This window comes from Sarcophilus harrisii, chromosome 1 (assembly GCF_902635505.1).
Source record: "Sarcophilus harrisii chromosome 1, mSarHar1.11, whole genome shotgun sequence".
Classification (NCBI taxonomy): Eukaryota; Metazoa; Chordata; class Mammalia; order Dasyuromorphia; family Dasyuridae; genus Sarcophilus; species Sarcophilus harrisii.
The window spans coordinates 318520521-318537265 of NC_045426.1; the positions used below are offsets into that span (position 1 = coordinate 318520521).

General features: G+C 34.9%; 1 protein-coding gene across 3 annotated transcripts in view; it reads right to left on the reverse strand.

Annotated features, from left to right (window-relative positions):
• Positions 1-16745, reverse strand: part of NTRK2 (neurotrophic receptor tyrosine kinase 2) — a 405329-nt gene that overhangs the window by 152753 nt on the left and 235831 nt on the right. For 2 of the 3 annotated variants that reach the window (XM_031945457.1, XM_031945456.1), the window contains one exon: positions 11408-11596. In XM_031945457.1, coding sequence (XP_031801317.1) covers positions 11408-11596 — 189 coding nt within the window. Of the gene's footprint in view, positions 1-5708; positions 6560-11407; positions 11597-16745 lie in introns of those variants that run through there. The other variant, XM_031945458.1, reaches the window with a different exon arrangement.

Consider the following 16745-nt stretch of genomic DNA (forward strand, 5'->3'; position numbering starts at 1 on the left):
CTCATAGTTAGAATTTGAGGCTAAATTTGAACTAAGGAAAAGGAGTCTTCTTGACTTTATACCTGGAACACTACCCACTATACAAGTAGCTGTCCTATATACTATTTGTACAAAGTTGGTCATATGATGTCTTTCCTAAGGGCAGAGACTATTTTCTTTCTTTCTTTTTTTTTTTTTTAAATCCCCACTGCTTAGCACAGTGACTGGCATATAGTAGGTATTAATAAATGCTTGTTGACTTTACTTCAATGCTTCAAGATAATTTTTTAAAAGCATCAATCCATTTAAGTAAACTACAAGAGCCTATATGTGTGTGTATGTATGTTTAATCATTGCCTATCAGTAAAATTTAAAAGTTAAGAACAAGGCATTGGTGGAATAAGGTATGAATATTATTAATTCTTAGATTAGTAATCATGTGTAGCAAAAGGAAAGTTTTTTTCATAGCTCAGTTACCAAACTCACATGAGAGATTCTATGGCTGGTGAGTTTAATTGGTTAAAATATTATGAATGAGGTTAGGGACTGAATTCAGGGGAGGGTCCAGTTTGTTATTTGATGTGCCCTATTACTATGTGTAATTTTCTTACTTTTAGCAGGTTCTTTTGGTCACAAAGTAGAGTGTGGATAGATGAATAAAATAATTATTAAAAATTCAACTGAGCGCTAGGATATGTAACTTAGGGTCTATGCGCCTACAATGAGTTTATGGATAAATTTCAGGGGGTCATGGAACTTGGATAGAGGAAAAAATATATATTCTTATCCCATTATAATTGGTTTCCTTTATAACCCTGTAAATTTTATTTCTTCTAACATGTTATTTTAGATGAATCCATAAGCTTCACCACATTGCAAAAGAGTAACAACATAAAAACATTTAAGAACGTCAAGTATAACAGATACTTGATTTCCATCAGAAAACCTGGAATTAAATTCTGGCTGCTGATTTACTTAGATAAATCTTCATTTAAATCCCTGTGAACCTCAATTTTCTTTTTTAAAATGATGAGGTTGCATTATATGAACTCTAATGTTCCCTCCAATTTCCCCTGAAACATAATATAATTAGCAACATTTTTGTATAAAAACCTCATGGTTGAAAGGAGCTGCCTTCATATACATATGCCATAAAATTTTCTTTAATGAACAGGTTCCCTCAATAGGCATATAGATATTTTGATTAGATCTGATGTTATAGGGCCTTAGGCAGCCTGCACTATGCTGTTAACTTTCTTAGGTCATTAGTAGGATGGTATGGTCTTGATCATCCAACTGACAGGCAGTATAGTATAGTAAAAAAGAGTACTACACTTGTGCAGAAGTCCTAACATTTTACTTGGATAAATCACATCACCTTCAGTTTTCTCACTTGTAAAATGAGGGTTTGGAGTAGATAATCTCTGAGGTCCTTTCCAATTCTAACATTCTATGATTCTAAGACATTTCCCTCTTATGTACCTTTTTTCATCAATAAAATGGGAATGTTAATACATACACAACCTGCCTCAGAAGTTCATTGGATGAAAAAGACTTTTTTAACCATAGCTTAAAAATGTGATTTATTATAATAAATGTGGGGTATTAGATGAACTATTCTAAAAAGAACCCAGAATGTCAATAATAGTTAAATTACTGTGTTTGGTAAGAGCTATAAGGAAAGTAATGATACAGCATTTTTTTTCCCTTTAAATGAGTCTTAATGTAATGTAACTCTCAAAGTAAATGATAACAATCTATAAACTAGCCTTGTGGTCTATCAGATTGTTTCTCTTTAGAATTTTTCCATTCCAGTTATCCACTCCACTGATCAAAAATTCCAAGAATGTTTTCATTTTGAAATAATTTTTTTCTAATCTGTCAATCTTGAGAAAGTTTAACAAAAAAAATACCAACATTGATGTTATGTTGCCATATAAAAGCAAAAGATGTGAATTTTGCATTAGCATGTAAATTATATCTCTTGATATTTTTTTTTTATTATAACAAATTATAGTAGAGCTATCTAGCAATGGCCAACATCAATTCATGCACAGTATAAATATATGAAAGCACCTCACACATAAAGAACACTACAAGCACCAAAGGAATACGCTTCATGTCACAGGATATTATAAGGTTATTCAAAGTGATTGAGCAATCCCCATTATGACTTCAAGAACAGATTTCCAGAATCATCAAGCCTTCCTAAAATGCATTTGTACTGTGAAATTTTCTTAGGCCCTGCCAATGTTGACCAACATTATCCATATCCCCTTATCAGTTTGTTCTACTGTTCTCCTCTATGCTGAATGGCTGAGACAGCCCAAGAGTCACTCTCCCCAGAAATCAGAGTTCTCCCACCAAGGCATCTTATCATGAAAATCTAAACCAAAGGGACAGGCTATATTGCATTATTCAATAGGCTGGCTGATTTCTTTCCACTAAATCTATCTTGATTCCTTTTCATCTCTGGGTCTAAGGACATGTCTTAAGGATCTTTAAAATTTAACTACTAGGAAGTAGACTAGTATCTCCCATGTGTAAGTCCTTGAGATGTTTGAGCTTGAGCTTTTTTGGTTTTGACAGAGAAACATGCTTACTTGTCCATCAAGATAACTCCTGAAGAAAGAACAATAAACAACAATAACATAAGAAATTATAAAGTATTATGGAAAGCCCATTGGATTTGGGATCAGAATCAGAATCACAGAATTTCAGAATGAGAAGAAACTTCTGCAGCCAACTAGGTCAATCCATACTCTCAAAAGAATCTCCTAGACAAGACACCTAATAAGCGATCATCAGTTTTTCTTCAAGACTGCCAGTAGGAGAGAATCTGCTATATCTCAAAGCAGTTCATTAATCTCTTGGATAGATCGTTAGAGATTTTATCGGGCCTAAATCTGTCTTTTTGCAAATTCTATCCATTGCTCTTGTTTCTGCTTTTTGTAATCAGACAGGGCAGATCTAACCCTTTTTCCTATTAGATAATCTTTTAAGTAATTAAAATTTTCTATTTTCCCTCCAGGGCACTATGTGGTACAATGGATAGGGCAGTGGACTTGATGTCAGGAAGACTTTTCTTCTTGAGTCCAAATATGGCCTCAGACACTCACTAGGTGGGTGGGAAAGTCATGTAATCCTGTTTGCCTCAGTTTCCTTATCTATAAAGTGAACTGGAGAAGGGATGGTAATTCCTCCAATATCTTTGCCAAGAAAACCCAAAACAGGATCGCTAAGAATCAGACACAACTGAAAATAACAATAACCCTCCTCTCCACTTCCCTGAAACGTCTTTTATCAAGACATCCTTCTCTAAACATCCTTAGTTCCTTCAATACAACTTCATATGTCATATTTTCAAGGTTCTGTAACGGAGTCAGAAGACCTAGATTCAAATCCTGGCTCTGTGTTGTTAGATAGGTAGCTTCAACTGTTTGGTCCTTAACTCTGAACACTATTAGGCTATGGTATATAAAAGAGAAAAAGAAATCATAGCAGAATCCTAGAGTGTAGCAAAATTCCTTAAGGTAGAGAAAGATTTTCACAAGGGCAAACACTGTGTCTTATTATAAGAAACTCAAAGTGTATACTGCATCCAAGAAAAACTCAGGCTCATTTCACAATCTCTACTCATATTGCTGTTTCAGCCCACCAAAGGAACTACTCAAATGTCCCAGCATCTGAGAGGAAGAAGCTTCTTAACAAGTTGAAATGACTCTGCAGTATCAAAATTTGCTGAGATTATCCTATTTTCCAACCTGCCAGCACATGCAAGAGTGACCAACCCCCCCCCCAAAAAAAAAGTCCTGTTAAATTATATCAATCCTTTTGAAAAATTCTTTCTCAGAAGGAGTGCATCCTGGGAAATTCAGAAGAAAGATATTAGGACATTGAACCCATTAAATTTCTTCCAGAATGCTTCCAATGATTTGGAGAATTTGAATTGAAATACCGATAGGTGTTCACTTCATAATTCTTATAGTGGTTAAAGATGACCTTAAATCATCAGTGCTAATCATCAGATTCTAATATAAATGTCTTTCTAGCACCAGTTCATGATAGGTATTAGATTCAGGATCTGATTTTGGCTTTTTCCCCTAGAAAAAGGATTTTTTTGATTAAGGCAGGGATAAGATGATTGTATCTAAATGATAAGAAACAAATGTTTCTTTATATTAAGTTTTGTGAACTTTAGTGGTTTATAAGATAACACTGAGCCTTCTTTGCTTAGCATTTCATTTTCATTCCTTCACAATTTGGCTCCTGTCTACCTTTCTAGAATTATTTCATGGCATTTCTCTTGATATATTCTATATTCCAGCCAAAATGGCTCACTTGTTATTTCTTAACCTCAGAATTCAATCTCCTAACATTGTACTTTTCACAGGACTGCCTGAAGTGCCCTCGTTCCTCACCTCTGGCTTTTACATCCTTAGTTTCCTTCAAAGTTCAATTTAGGGAATATCTCCAATGGGGAGACTTCCCTGACAACCTTAGGTATTAGTGCTCATTGAATTATCTTGTACTTATCTTTATAAATGTTGTATTCTACAATGAAAATATAACCTTTTTTTGAAGGTTGAAGACAAAAACTGCTTTTTAAAAAATTATTTTTGTCTCAGTTACCAGTATGATGTCTTGCACTCAATCAATAAGCATTTATTAAGCATTTAGTATGCATTTGGCACTGTATGAATTTAATAAATGTTTGTTGACCTAAATATCTTCACATTTGGCTTGGTTACAAACCCTTTCAATAAATTTTTAAAAATAAAAATAAAAAACATTTGAAAAAATAAACAAGCAGCATGAGTTTAGCTGCTTTCCTTCTCTTTCCTCCCACAAGAGTTTTATGTATTTTTCTGATAATTTCCCACAATGTCCTTGGAAATTTATTCTACAATAGCATAACAAGGGAACCTTTCCATTGAGAGGAACATCATGTGATAGAGGAATGTATTGGTTAATGTATGAGATGTCTTCCCACTCTGAGAGACTTTGATTTTGACTTGATGACTCCCCTATTCAAGAAGTTTCAGTGTCTCTCTGTTACCTCTAGGAGGAGCAGTGGGATATAGTGGAAAGAGTTACCCTTGAGATTTCTGCCTTCCCTCTGTATCATGGAGGAAAATTTTAGTTCCATATATTTCTAATATTTTTAAAAAATATAACTTTAGGTTGATTCTAAAGCAGGGGTACTTAACCTAGGTCCTGTGATCTTTTAAAAAATATATTTTGATAAATGTATTTCAATATAATTCATTTCATTTGTAATCCTATAGATTTTATTTTATGTATTTAAAAACGTCATTTTAAGAAAGGGTCCAAAGGCTTCTTCAGACTGCCAAAGGGTTCCTTGACACACAAAAAGCTTAAAAATCTCCTTAACCTGTTGCTATATGACATATGGGTTTTTTAAAAAAACTACACATTGACCAAAATTTTGCCTCCTTTCCTTCCACTTTCACTGTCACAGTGAAATTAAATTAAAGAGGGCTGGATTAATTTCCTATGTGTTAAATTCCACTTTTATTACAATTCTTACTTTCCAGTAGCCTTTTTATTTTCTTAATCTTAGCATAACACATTTTGAATCATGTCTTATGAGTCTGAATTACTTTGCAGAATGAAGAATAAAGATGCTGCCTGTGTGGAAACACGTGTGTATATATATATATATATATACATATACATATGAAATATAGAATCTGATGAATGTGAGCTCAGGATGAAGGTATTTAATAATATTCACATAACTGAAAATAGAATTAAAATGAACAAAATCCAAAATGTTTGAGTATTTATCTTCTATAATGCATTACTGACCCCTAGTTGTATGTATACCATACTCTAGGAGGATGGATTCATATATTGCAATGATGATTAATATACAGCAAAGACAAATAATCCAGGCTAATTTGCATGACTACACTAGAGTTTCAACTGACAAGAGGGGGTAAAAAGCAACAACACAATTTCAGAAGGAGCACAGTGAGTCTGAGACATTCACCTTCCCTCAAGGGGAAAAGTAAGACAAATCTCCATTCTTAAGTCTTTTCAGCCCAGAAAGGCTGCTTCCATTGTGCCCTGTGTGCAAAAGACCTTCTCAGCAGGCAAGGAGAAAGTGGCAATGGGGCCACTCGCTGACCCAAATTTGTCAAATCCTACTGGGAAACCACCTTATGCTGTCAGATGAAGCTGCTAGGCCTAAACAGACTAGCTGGATTAACTACAGAAGACAAGCTTCAGACTTCATGTTGCTAATATCATCACCCACCATCTTGCAATCCTTATTGATCGAGGAGATTGGTCTACAGTTAAAGTGGCATACTACTTGGTTGGGGATGGTCAATAGAGCACACTGTATTGTCTTTGGAAGGTAACTTCTTTTCTTGACTATGTTAGAGAAGCTAAGGAGTGACGTCAAGATGTTGTCTGGCCAGAATTTGCAGATAAACCATAGAACTCTTCTCCTCCATCAGGCCTGGATTTAGGCTCCTTTAATTCCTGCAGTGATACAGGAGCTTCCAAATACCAAATTATTATCAGGCGGTCTTGGGGGAACCTCTGGGCCCTGAAATAAAGTAGACAGACTTTCTATTGAAACATGCTCTGGAGCAATTAAGTCCTGTCTGTGCAAACTGCGCTAAAGCCCTGGAAAATAGAATTCTTTTAATGTGGAGAATCTGAATCTCTTAAGAAACCTAAGAAAGTCAAGCATATTGGGGGATTTTTTGTTATGGTACTGACCACCAGAAGCTTAAAATTTTCCCCTTCATTTTCCACCTAGTTCTTTACTAAATAAAATTTGGTTTTAGCATTTGAAAAAATTCACATCCTATATAATCATCACAATTAGCCTGAATTTTCTTAGTACTAGCTGTTATTCATTGAACTAAAACTCAGAGTCAAGGAAACCTCTCTCCCAGTTCTAACTATCCCCACTTCTCATACTCTTCACTTCTTGGTCTATAGTGTTACTTCCAGAAAGAGACTTCCATACATTATAACCTTGACATAATCTTTTAATAAATTCTATAAGAAAGTTTATGTGCTTTCCATAGAAAGTCATTAAGAGAATTCCAAAACATTTTCTATCTCTATTCTCTAGTCTCTGTCTCTGTCTCTGTCTCTGTCTCTGTCTCTCTCTCTCTCTCTCTCTTCCTCCCTGCCTCTCTCCCCTCTTTTATTCGCTCTCTCTTTCTTTGCCTCCCCTCCCCCCATAAAAGGTACAGAATCTTGTGGGAGAATATGATGAACCCATCTTCATATTAGGCCTCAACATTTCTAAAATGATTACATTTCTAGATATTTACAATTAAGATGTTCACAGTGAAGATCATTAATTTTTCACAGCCAATGATGAAGATCATTAGCTTTCCACGGCCCATGAAGGAAAATTTATCCAATCAATGAACTCCTATGTACCTTAGATCTGGTAAACTGAAAAAATGAAAGACAGAAAGAAGCATCTTTACCTGCTACAGGGATGCTAAAAATCAAACATTGATAATTGGTAGGCAAATTGGTCTGGCCTCATAGTCATCATCATGAGTATTTATTAAGTACTCATGTGTACATGATATCACCAAAAAACTTATACATCAACCTGCCCTCTAAGAGCTTACAATCTAAACTAGACAATGTAGAAAGAAAAAAAAAAAAACCAATAACAGGCATATGATACATCTGTCACATTGTATAAAAAGAAAAAATGTGTTACTGCCATGAGGAATGAAATCTGAAAGAGCGTAAGGATGAAATGAAGAAGGAAAATTTTACTTTATTTCAGGAAACCTTTTTTTGTTGTTTAGTCATGGTTTTCTGGGCAAAGATACTGGTATGGTTTACCTTTTCCTTCTCCAGCTCCTTTTACTGATGCGTAAACTGAGGGCTAAATTATTTGCTCAGGATCACACAGCTAGTAATTATCTAAGGATAAATTTGAACTGTGGTCTTCATGACCCTATGCCTGGCACTCTATTCACTACACCACCCAGTTGCCCATTCAGGAGACCTAGGAAAGACAATCTCATTTAGGAGAACAGAATGTCATGGGTGAAGGGCACTTATTGTTCCACCAGTTAACCTTCCCTAATCTACAGATAAAGAAACTCTCTAGAGAAGTTAAAAAAAAAAAAGATGTGTTTGCCCAAGATCACATAGACAGCGAGTACAATATTCTGCAAATGGCAGTTAGCAACATCAGAAAAAATAATGAAGTCTGGTCATTGAAAAAGACAGTAGATATCACATGAAATAGGACAGATTATGAAGAGTTGGTAATAGCTTGGATTTTCAGGAAGACAAACAGGAGTTGAAAATCATTTGCTTAAGAAGTACTGTTAGCCACTGCAGGGTGGAGAATAAGATGTGAAAATTTAGAAAGGTAAAGAAGAAGGAAGAGAAGGAGAAGAAGAAGAGGAAGAGGAGGAGGAAGAAAAGTAGGAAGAGGAGGAAGAGGAGCAGAAGAGGAAAAGAGAAAAAAGAAGAAAAGAAAGAAGAACAAGAAGAGAGGAACAGAAGAACAAGAAGAAGAAAGAAAAAGAAAAAGAGAGGAAGAAGAAGAGGAAGAAGAAAAGAAGGAGGAAGAGGAAGAAGAAGAAGGAAGAAGGAGGAGGAAAGGAGGAAGAGGAGAAGAAGGAGAAGAAGAAGAAGAAACTGATTGCCATTTTGGTAGGTCTTGGTAGTTTGAAATATATTTGGAGATATGAAAGTTCAAAAATGTGAAGAATGTATGGTGATCTGACAAAATCAAGTCTTCTATGTACAGAATTATTCATTAAACTCATGGGAGCTAATGATCTAATCCAATTGTGAAGCAGAAAGAAGTTGTTCATCCTTCATTCTCAAAGAGGGCAGAATCATGAATGAATGCAGAGTTGCTAGGAATTCTTCAGATGGAAGAAGGTAAAGTATACTGAATCCAGCAAAAGGATACAGATCAGGAATGACTGATGACTTTTGAGGCAAAACAGTACTTTGAAAGCTCAAAATCAGGGAGTAATGAGTAATAATTGGTAGTCAATCAAGTACACCAAATAGGGAAGAGAAAGATAGAAAATGAATATAGGAAAATGTTTTTACTTTATGACAATGAAAGTCATCATAGATCTGAGCAAAAATGATTTCTTTGATTGGGGATGAGGGATAGGACACAAAAGTCAAACAGTAGAGGATTCAGAAGTTATAAGTGAACAGTTTAAAGCAATTAGAGTTGTAGGGAGAGCTTCTGAAATTTTTTTGAATAGGGGAATCTAAGTTTTCAATCAAAGTGTTAGCAAGTTTCTTATGAAATTTTTTTGAATAGGGGAATCTAAGTTTTCAATCAAAGTGTTAGCAAGTTTCTTATTTTCTTTTGGGAAGTTATTCTAATAAGAATAAATCATTTACATTGATGTGAAAAATAGACAAAATATGGGAAGTCAACTCATTGCTTATTAGGCTTCTCTGCTTTCTTCAGAGAGGTCTTTCTTTAGAATTTAAATTGAAGAATTCTTTCTTTACTTTCCATGTCAGCTGCTAATAATTATATTCCTTAATAAGCATTTTGTTACCCCATTTGTAAGACTGATAAGAGATCTTATTTCAAGCAAACCCTTGGGAAGATAATGTTTCTGAATTTTCTCTTACTCTTTGCCAAGTAGAAGGAACATATCATACCCCACATCTTTTAAAAATGTTGATATTTCAGCACATAACATAAAAACAAAAAAATAAAAATACCTCACTTGAAGCCCTAGCAAAAATCCCCACAGAAGTCCATTAAGAAAACATTCTTTGTAAAACTTTATAAGGAAGTCATTCACAGAATCAGGGAATCTTGGCATTAGAAGGGATTGAAAATGTGATCTAATCCAGATACTCAGAATACAAGAATCCCTTCGATAGTATCTCCCTTGTTATTTGTTTTTCAGGGATTTTTACTTGTTGGTTTGTTTTGTGAACTAGAGATGAAATGCTTGAATATTATATTTCTCTCCCCAAAATCATCAAATAAAAACTGAACATTTTGATTGGCAAGGAGGGCACTGCCATGATCAACTTCAATAATATGATTTTAATGTAAGCCAACATAAGTACAATCATTTTATGGTATGATATGAATGCCACTGTCCTGAGAGAAATCTCTTTACGAAAAATGTAAAAGAACATCGCTTTGTCATTTCACCATCAGAATGAGAATAAGAATAATATTTTGCATTCAAATAGCATCTTCTTTCCAAGGAACTAAAAGCTCTGTTCATATTCATATATCATTTTATTTATTCTGGCATTTAAAAATTTATCTAAAAGAAGTAAACTCCAGTCTTACACCATGACAAACTTCAAACCCTTCGCATCCAGTCAACTAAACTCTAATCCATCCTGTAAAGCATTCATGTGAGGAACATGAGAAAAAAGTACAAAATCACAGAAGATCCTTATTTAAAAGATTTTGTTATTCATTACTTAAACTCCATTTGCTGATCCAATTTTAGGACACTGAAAATTGTTTGACCTCCACTATTTATAGCAGAAAGCCACGAGATTATCAACACCAAATTTCTTACCTTACACCAAAAGCACTACAAGAAACCTATGTAGCTGGGACACTATTCTTACCACTGTGTAAGAATTTGAAAATAGGCAGAAGAGACCTATTTTTGATTGATCTGCACAAATTTGGACAAATATGGAATCAAGTGGCTGTCCCAGATTACAGCTGTTTCTAGCTTTTTCTCACTGCTTTATGTATTACAGGAACATAGAAATTGGAGACTAAGTAACTATTTGGATCACATGAGTATGGAGAACTATGGGCATAATCCAAAGCTTTTTATACTGTTGGCATAAAACCGAATTACTCCCATAGGATAAGTTCATACTGAACAAACAAGAGTCAGCCAGATAATATCTCCATTAAGTATTGAAGATCTTATTCACACTTAGTACCATTAAAAAAAAAAAACTCACATGCTAGAATTTAGGACTATAGGAATAAAGTATCTATGTGATTTTGTTCTATACCACACATAACCATCTTCTACTACTTCAAAAAGTATTTCTTAATAGAACCGATTTAAAATTACAAACATTTCCAATTGTGTCTAACTGAACAAACACAAACTAATTATACTTCTTGTTCAGTTTTCTTAAGGTAAATACTGCTTTGACTCTGAATTCTTTTAGTTAATGGATTTGGACAATCCACTCCAGGAGAACACAGTGTCTGTCTGATTATATCTCATGCCAGCAGGGTGCCACATCCTAAGGATTACATAGATGAGAAAACAAAAAAGACATTCATTCCATGGACTGGCTGCCCCAACTCCACTTAGACTTTTCATTCCATACCAATCATCTTTCTGAGTCTGATAAAGCCATCGGTTTATAGAAAGAAGAAGCAAAACAGCCAAGAAAAATAAACATCTGTACTTACATGTGTCTGGCTTGAGTTGACTGTTTGTGATTCCAAAGTACTGGGGATTTTCAATGACAGGAATCTTGGTCATTCCAATAATGACAGCATCAGGGCCTCCTTCTGAAGAAGATGGAGTGTTACTTCCATTGGAGATGTGATGGAGTGGACTGGCGGAGTCATCATCATTGCTGATAACTGAAGAAGGACCTAGAGTTAGAAACAAAGATTCCCCTGTAACTCCATATGTTGTTCTTTCCCCATTCCTTAACTAGGATTTTTTGCCAATCTCCCTTTAATCAAATCTCTCAGTAATGGTCTTACATTCTTCTTTAATTCTTCCACTGAAAAAAAAGTACTGTACTAGTAGTGCAGAGATCACGGTTCTGTCTCAACAGTTGGCTATGTGACCCTGGACAAGTCACTTGTTTTGGGGGAGTCAATTTCCTTATCTGAAGACTATAATATGAAATTAATACTATTCTACTGACTTCAGTGTTTTAGTAAGAATTCCATGAGAAAAGTGATGTAAAATACTACTCAGAGCATCAAGAATTCTATAGATAGCAGCACTAAAACTAGTTCAACTATATTTTATAAGTAGTGGCAGTGGTTGCCATGGAATGTTATGATGTTTCTCTTTATTTTTTATAAGCAGTGTGAAATGTTTGTAATTTTTTGTGAAATCGTTTGTAAATCATTCTCACGGCAGTGTTGGTACAAAACACCAGCCCAATGGCATGCCTATCCTCATCATTAAGTGTGGTCTATTGCTTGGGTTCATTACTTGGCTGTTTGTTTATTAAAATAATAGGGTAAAAATGTTTATCTTGTTTAGGGGTATGTTTTTACCTCTCTGTGAATATTATAAGAATAGATTGTATATAGTTGTATGTTGTTTGTGAATATATACTACATATATCTTACACTTGGTTTTGTCTATAAAGTTGATCTTTTTACCACTAACCTCAAACTTAAAAGGAAGATCAGACTGATAACAGATCATTAGAAAGGAAGGAATTTGTGCCAGTGACCACTTTGAGGTTTTTAAATCATGAAGACCTCAATGGTCCGATTCAAGCAATCCATAATGGAGCACTGAGACAAGAATTCCCTAGAAAGATATTATAAATGTTTCTAAGGCATGTTGAAAGGATATGGAGTTCTTTTGAAGCAAAGGAAGCAGGTGTGTGTGTGTGTGTGTGTGTGTGTGAGAGAGAGAGAGAGAGAAAGAGAGAGAGAGAGAGAGAGAGAGAGAGAGAGAGAGAGAGAGAGAGAGATTAGGATGATGGAGAAGGAAGCAAGGATGGGACAGATAGAATCATATATTTGGACCAATGCTTCTTTTACAGAGGGGAAAGAGTGAATTCTCATTTCCTGGACCCTAGATCATGGCTTTTCTTACTGTGAATCTTAAGAATTTTCCCCAACAGTGGTGTAGATCCCAATCTCTCCTCCCATTTGCTGCCTATCATCAACCCACCTATGTATATATAAGGAAGAATAATTGTAAAAATAACAAGAATTATCTATTCATCCTTTTTTAGTGGATACAACAATAATGAGTAATCCTCCTAAGATTTCACCCCCTCCTACTTGGGGACTATCATTCAGTTTTCAGCAATAACAATGAACTATTCTTGGCTCTTTGTATCTTTAATAAAATATACAACAAGCTGCCAACTGCACTTTAGCTGATTTTGAGAATCTATTCTCAAAAGTATGAATTAGAGTTGACTTTACTGACACACTTCAGGTGGGTCCTGCACATTAGTCCTCCTAAAACAAGCCTATAGTGGAGGAGGAGCAAAAGCCAAGTCAAGATCACCATTTGGTGGCATTTCACTTGTATATGGGAGTTGAAATTAGAGTCCTACCCAGGATAAATAGAAAAGTATCTTCTTTGGAGGATTCCTTTCCATTACTGTTAAATTATTTCTTCCTAGAATACCCTAGAGTTTGAGTCCAGAATTCTAGCCAGAGATGAAAACTGGAAATCAATTGCTCTGGGAATTCTACATGTTACTATTAAAATCTTCCCATCAATTGTTATAATAAATGGTTTCATTTATTAGTTTAGATTGTCTTTCTTTTTTTCTTATTAAACTATGCTACTGACTAGGTTCCTGAGAAAGATAGAGTTTAAGTTATATATTTTTAGACAGTTTCCAGACTTCAACCTGGTGTTAAAATTTGAATTTGTTCTGAATCTTCTGGCCTCCCTCACATCCAGTTTACAAGTAGTCAATAAAAAGGGACAACAGCAGGAAATAAGATTATAAGGGGAACTCTGGAAGTCACATACAAATCATACCCAAGATCAAAGGAGTATAATTTACAAATGCATAATATGTTAACTGAAATTCACATGCTGTTAATATGTGCTAAATCAGCAGAAGCCATTTGCTCACTGGTGTCAAAGTTTTGATCCTATAATATATAAATTTCACACAAATTCTACAACTCCACAATTCCAGACCAGCAGAATATCAAAATTGTGCTGATAACTTTGGAAAGATGATTTTAAAGTTTTACCAATACCTTTGATTTGATTTGGATATGTTAATGAACTAACCCAAGGATGGCACAGATAAAAGTTATCTATTTCTCTTCAAAACCCCACGAAAATGAGACCTCGCTGTCCTGATGATCCTTGATGGCCGAGTGCTCACAATTCTAAACCATGGCTATGTGAGTGATACTCTCTGCCTTTCCTTTTCCCCTTCCTTTTCCACTGCTACCTACCTCTCTTCACCATCCCATTCCCAATCCCAAAACTGCTGCCTACCTCTATAGAAACATCCCTGCCTTTCACCACTTGTCTCTACACTTTCTATGCTATTTTTTTCTCATATCCATTGTGGCTATTAAAATATGATGGCAGCCTTATTTATAAATCATGCTCTTTCCTGACAATCACCCAAAGACTTGGGTATATCTGCCCCCTTTTCATAATTTCTTAAACTAATTATCAATTCAACTCTTTCCACAGATGTTATGACTTTCCACAAAATTCTCCAAAATCCACATCTTTTAGAAAGAAAAAAATTCCCAGAATTCCCATCTGAGCCATTGGAGCTATTAGAACCCATACATCCCATTTGTTCTTATATAATAATCTTTTACTAGTCCAGCTCCTGGTAAAATCATCACTATTATCAGCCTTCTAGGACCCCCTCCCCCCAGAGCATTATGTTGAACAGAATAAGATGCTCAATAACTATTAAATTGAATGGAAATCAATCATAGCAACATTAGATTGGGGATGGGGTTAGGGATTAACATAGAAGGAAAAAAAATACTAGATAAAGAATTCTCACTTTGTCACTTTGTACCTATATGACTCTGATAAAGTCATTTATCCTTTTTGGATCTCAGTTCTATCATCTGGAAAATAAGACTTTGGGCTTTGTTGATCAATAAGCATTCATTAATTCTTAACTATCTGCTAGCATTATGATGAGTGCTGGAAACACAAAGGAGGACAAAATCATTCACCAAGTCTTTAAGTCTTTAAGAAGCTAACATACTAACTAGGGAGGGAATTGTAAATAAGTGTATATTAATACAAATAGCTACAAGAATAAAAGGAAGGTCCCTCCTAATTTTAAATCTATAACTTCTAATTATTATCTGAAGTAGTTGTATGAGGGGAACAACTTTAAGATTCCACTTGTAATTCTGATTAAATCATTTGATGTGCAGTTTAACCTTAGTCTAAAAAGTTCAGCCTTTAAGAATATCCCTTCTTCTCCTCCCATCTAAATCTCATCTCCTCCATCCTAACCACAATTAAAACTTTGACCTTGATTTGGCAGTCCATAAGGGAAATGAACTAACCGTTAGGAAAAAATATTTCCCTCCCAATGCAGAAGCAATATGAAGCAGCAAAGGTAATTTTTCAAATGGCCTTTTCACTTTGCCGGAAAGTCTCTGTTGACAAATTTAAGCAACACATAAATCTCTGCAATTTTTTCAAGTGAAATATTAATTCTAATGCCATTTTTGTCATTATTGATGTTCCAAATATTGGAAGATGGATAGGGCTGGCAAAGTTACAGGGATTAAGCCCATTTTTCTATGAACATTTTGATATAATGAAGTGCAGAGCCCAGCAAGTAAGCTGTAGAGGGGAAGACAGCTCTCAGGGCTCAGACAATAGATGTCTATATAATTTGACAGCAGGTAGGCTGTGCATAGCAAAAGGAATGCCTCTGTGTACTTGTGTACATGCATGTACTAGAATATGAGACATTGGGAGACGGGGGGTGGGGGGGATAAGGAGCTGTCACACTCCATAGGATATCTCAAGAACCACTTATTAGAACCCCAGAGAAAAATCTTATTAATACATATTAATAAAAACATTAATTAGACTGCTGTGTGCAAATTTGCTCAGCTTCAGCTACATGGTGCTGCTATCCTAGCAGATAAATGGAAATTCCATCTAACAGCACTAGAGTCTGGCTTTATTTTAATATCTCTCCAGCAAAGGACTAAGTCTCTTTTATTTTAGCACTTGTCCTAGGCACAACATTTCAAAGCCACATCTAAATCTAGCATAAGTTTAGTTTCTAAGGGTTAGCTATAAAAGCAGAGGTGATGTCAGAAAGCTCTCCCAACCCACCCACCCAAGCACTTAGGGTTCCAGGGAATACAAGGAATATTTGATAAGCAACTCTATTTCCAAACATTTGTCATAGTTGGTGAAAAATTATATGGATTGAAAAAAATAACAATGATACTAAAATATATTTTATACTAAATAAAGTTTTCTTTAGGAAAAATTGTTTTTATTTTATTTCTCATGTGCATAGGCATGATAAACTCTAAAATATATTTCCTTTTGTATTGAATAAAGGGTCTGAGAAGACTTAATTAAAGCAAAAAATGTCAAGAAAAAAATAAAAACTTTAGGAACCTCTGCCCTCATCTATGCCTAGGAGATGAGATAAATGTACATTCAAGTAGGTTTTTGTTCTGAATAGTAAATAACAACCTTTTCCAGAACACACTTTCCTTCTAGGAGGGCCAAAAAGAATAAAGTATGTTATTGTTTTTATTCATTACCAATTACAGAGTATCCCAAGCAATTGACATCAAGTAGACCAAGAAATGTTAACAGTTACAGTTGAGGCACAGTATGGCTTTGGGTCAACTTATGGTAAAATGACAAAGGAACCTTTCAGTGCAACTCCAGGATAAATTTTTAATTAAATAATTTACTTAAAATGTAGAGAGAAAATGTGTCCTAGTGGATAGAAAGCCTGGATCGAAATTCTGCTTCTGACACAGTCTCTGCTCTATATGACTCTGGACAAGTTACTTAACACATGTCAACTCTCCAAGAATGTTAAAT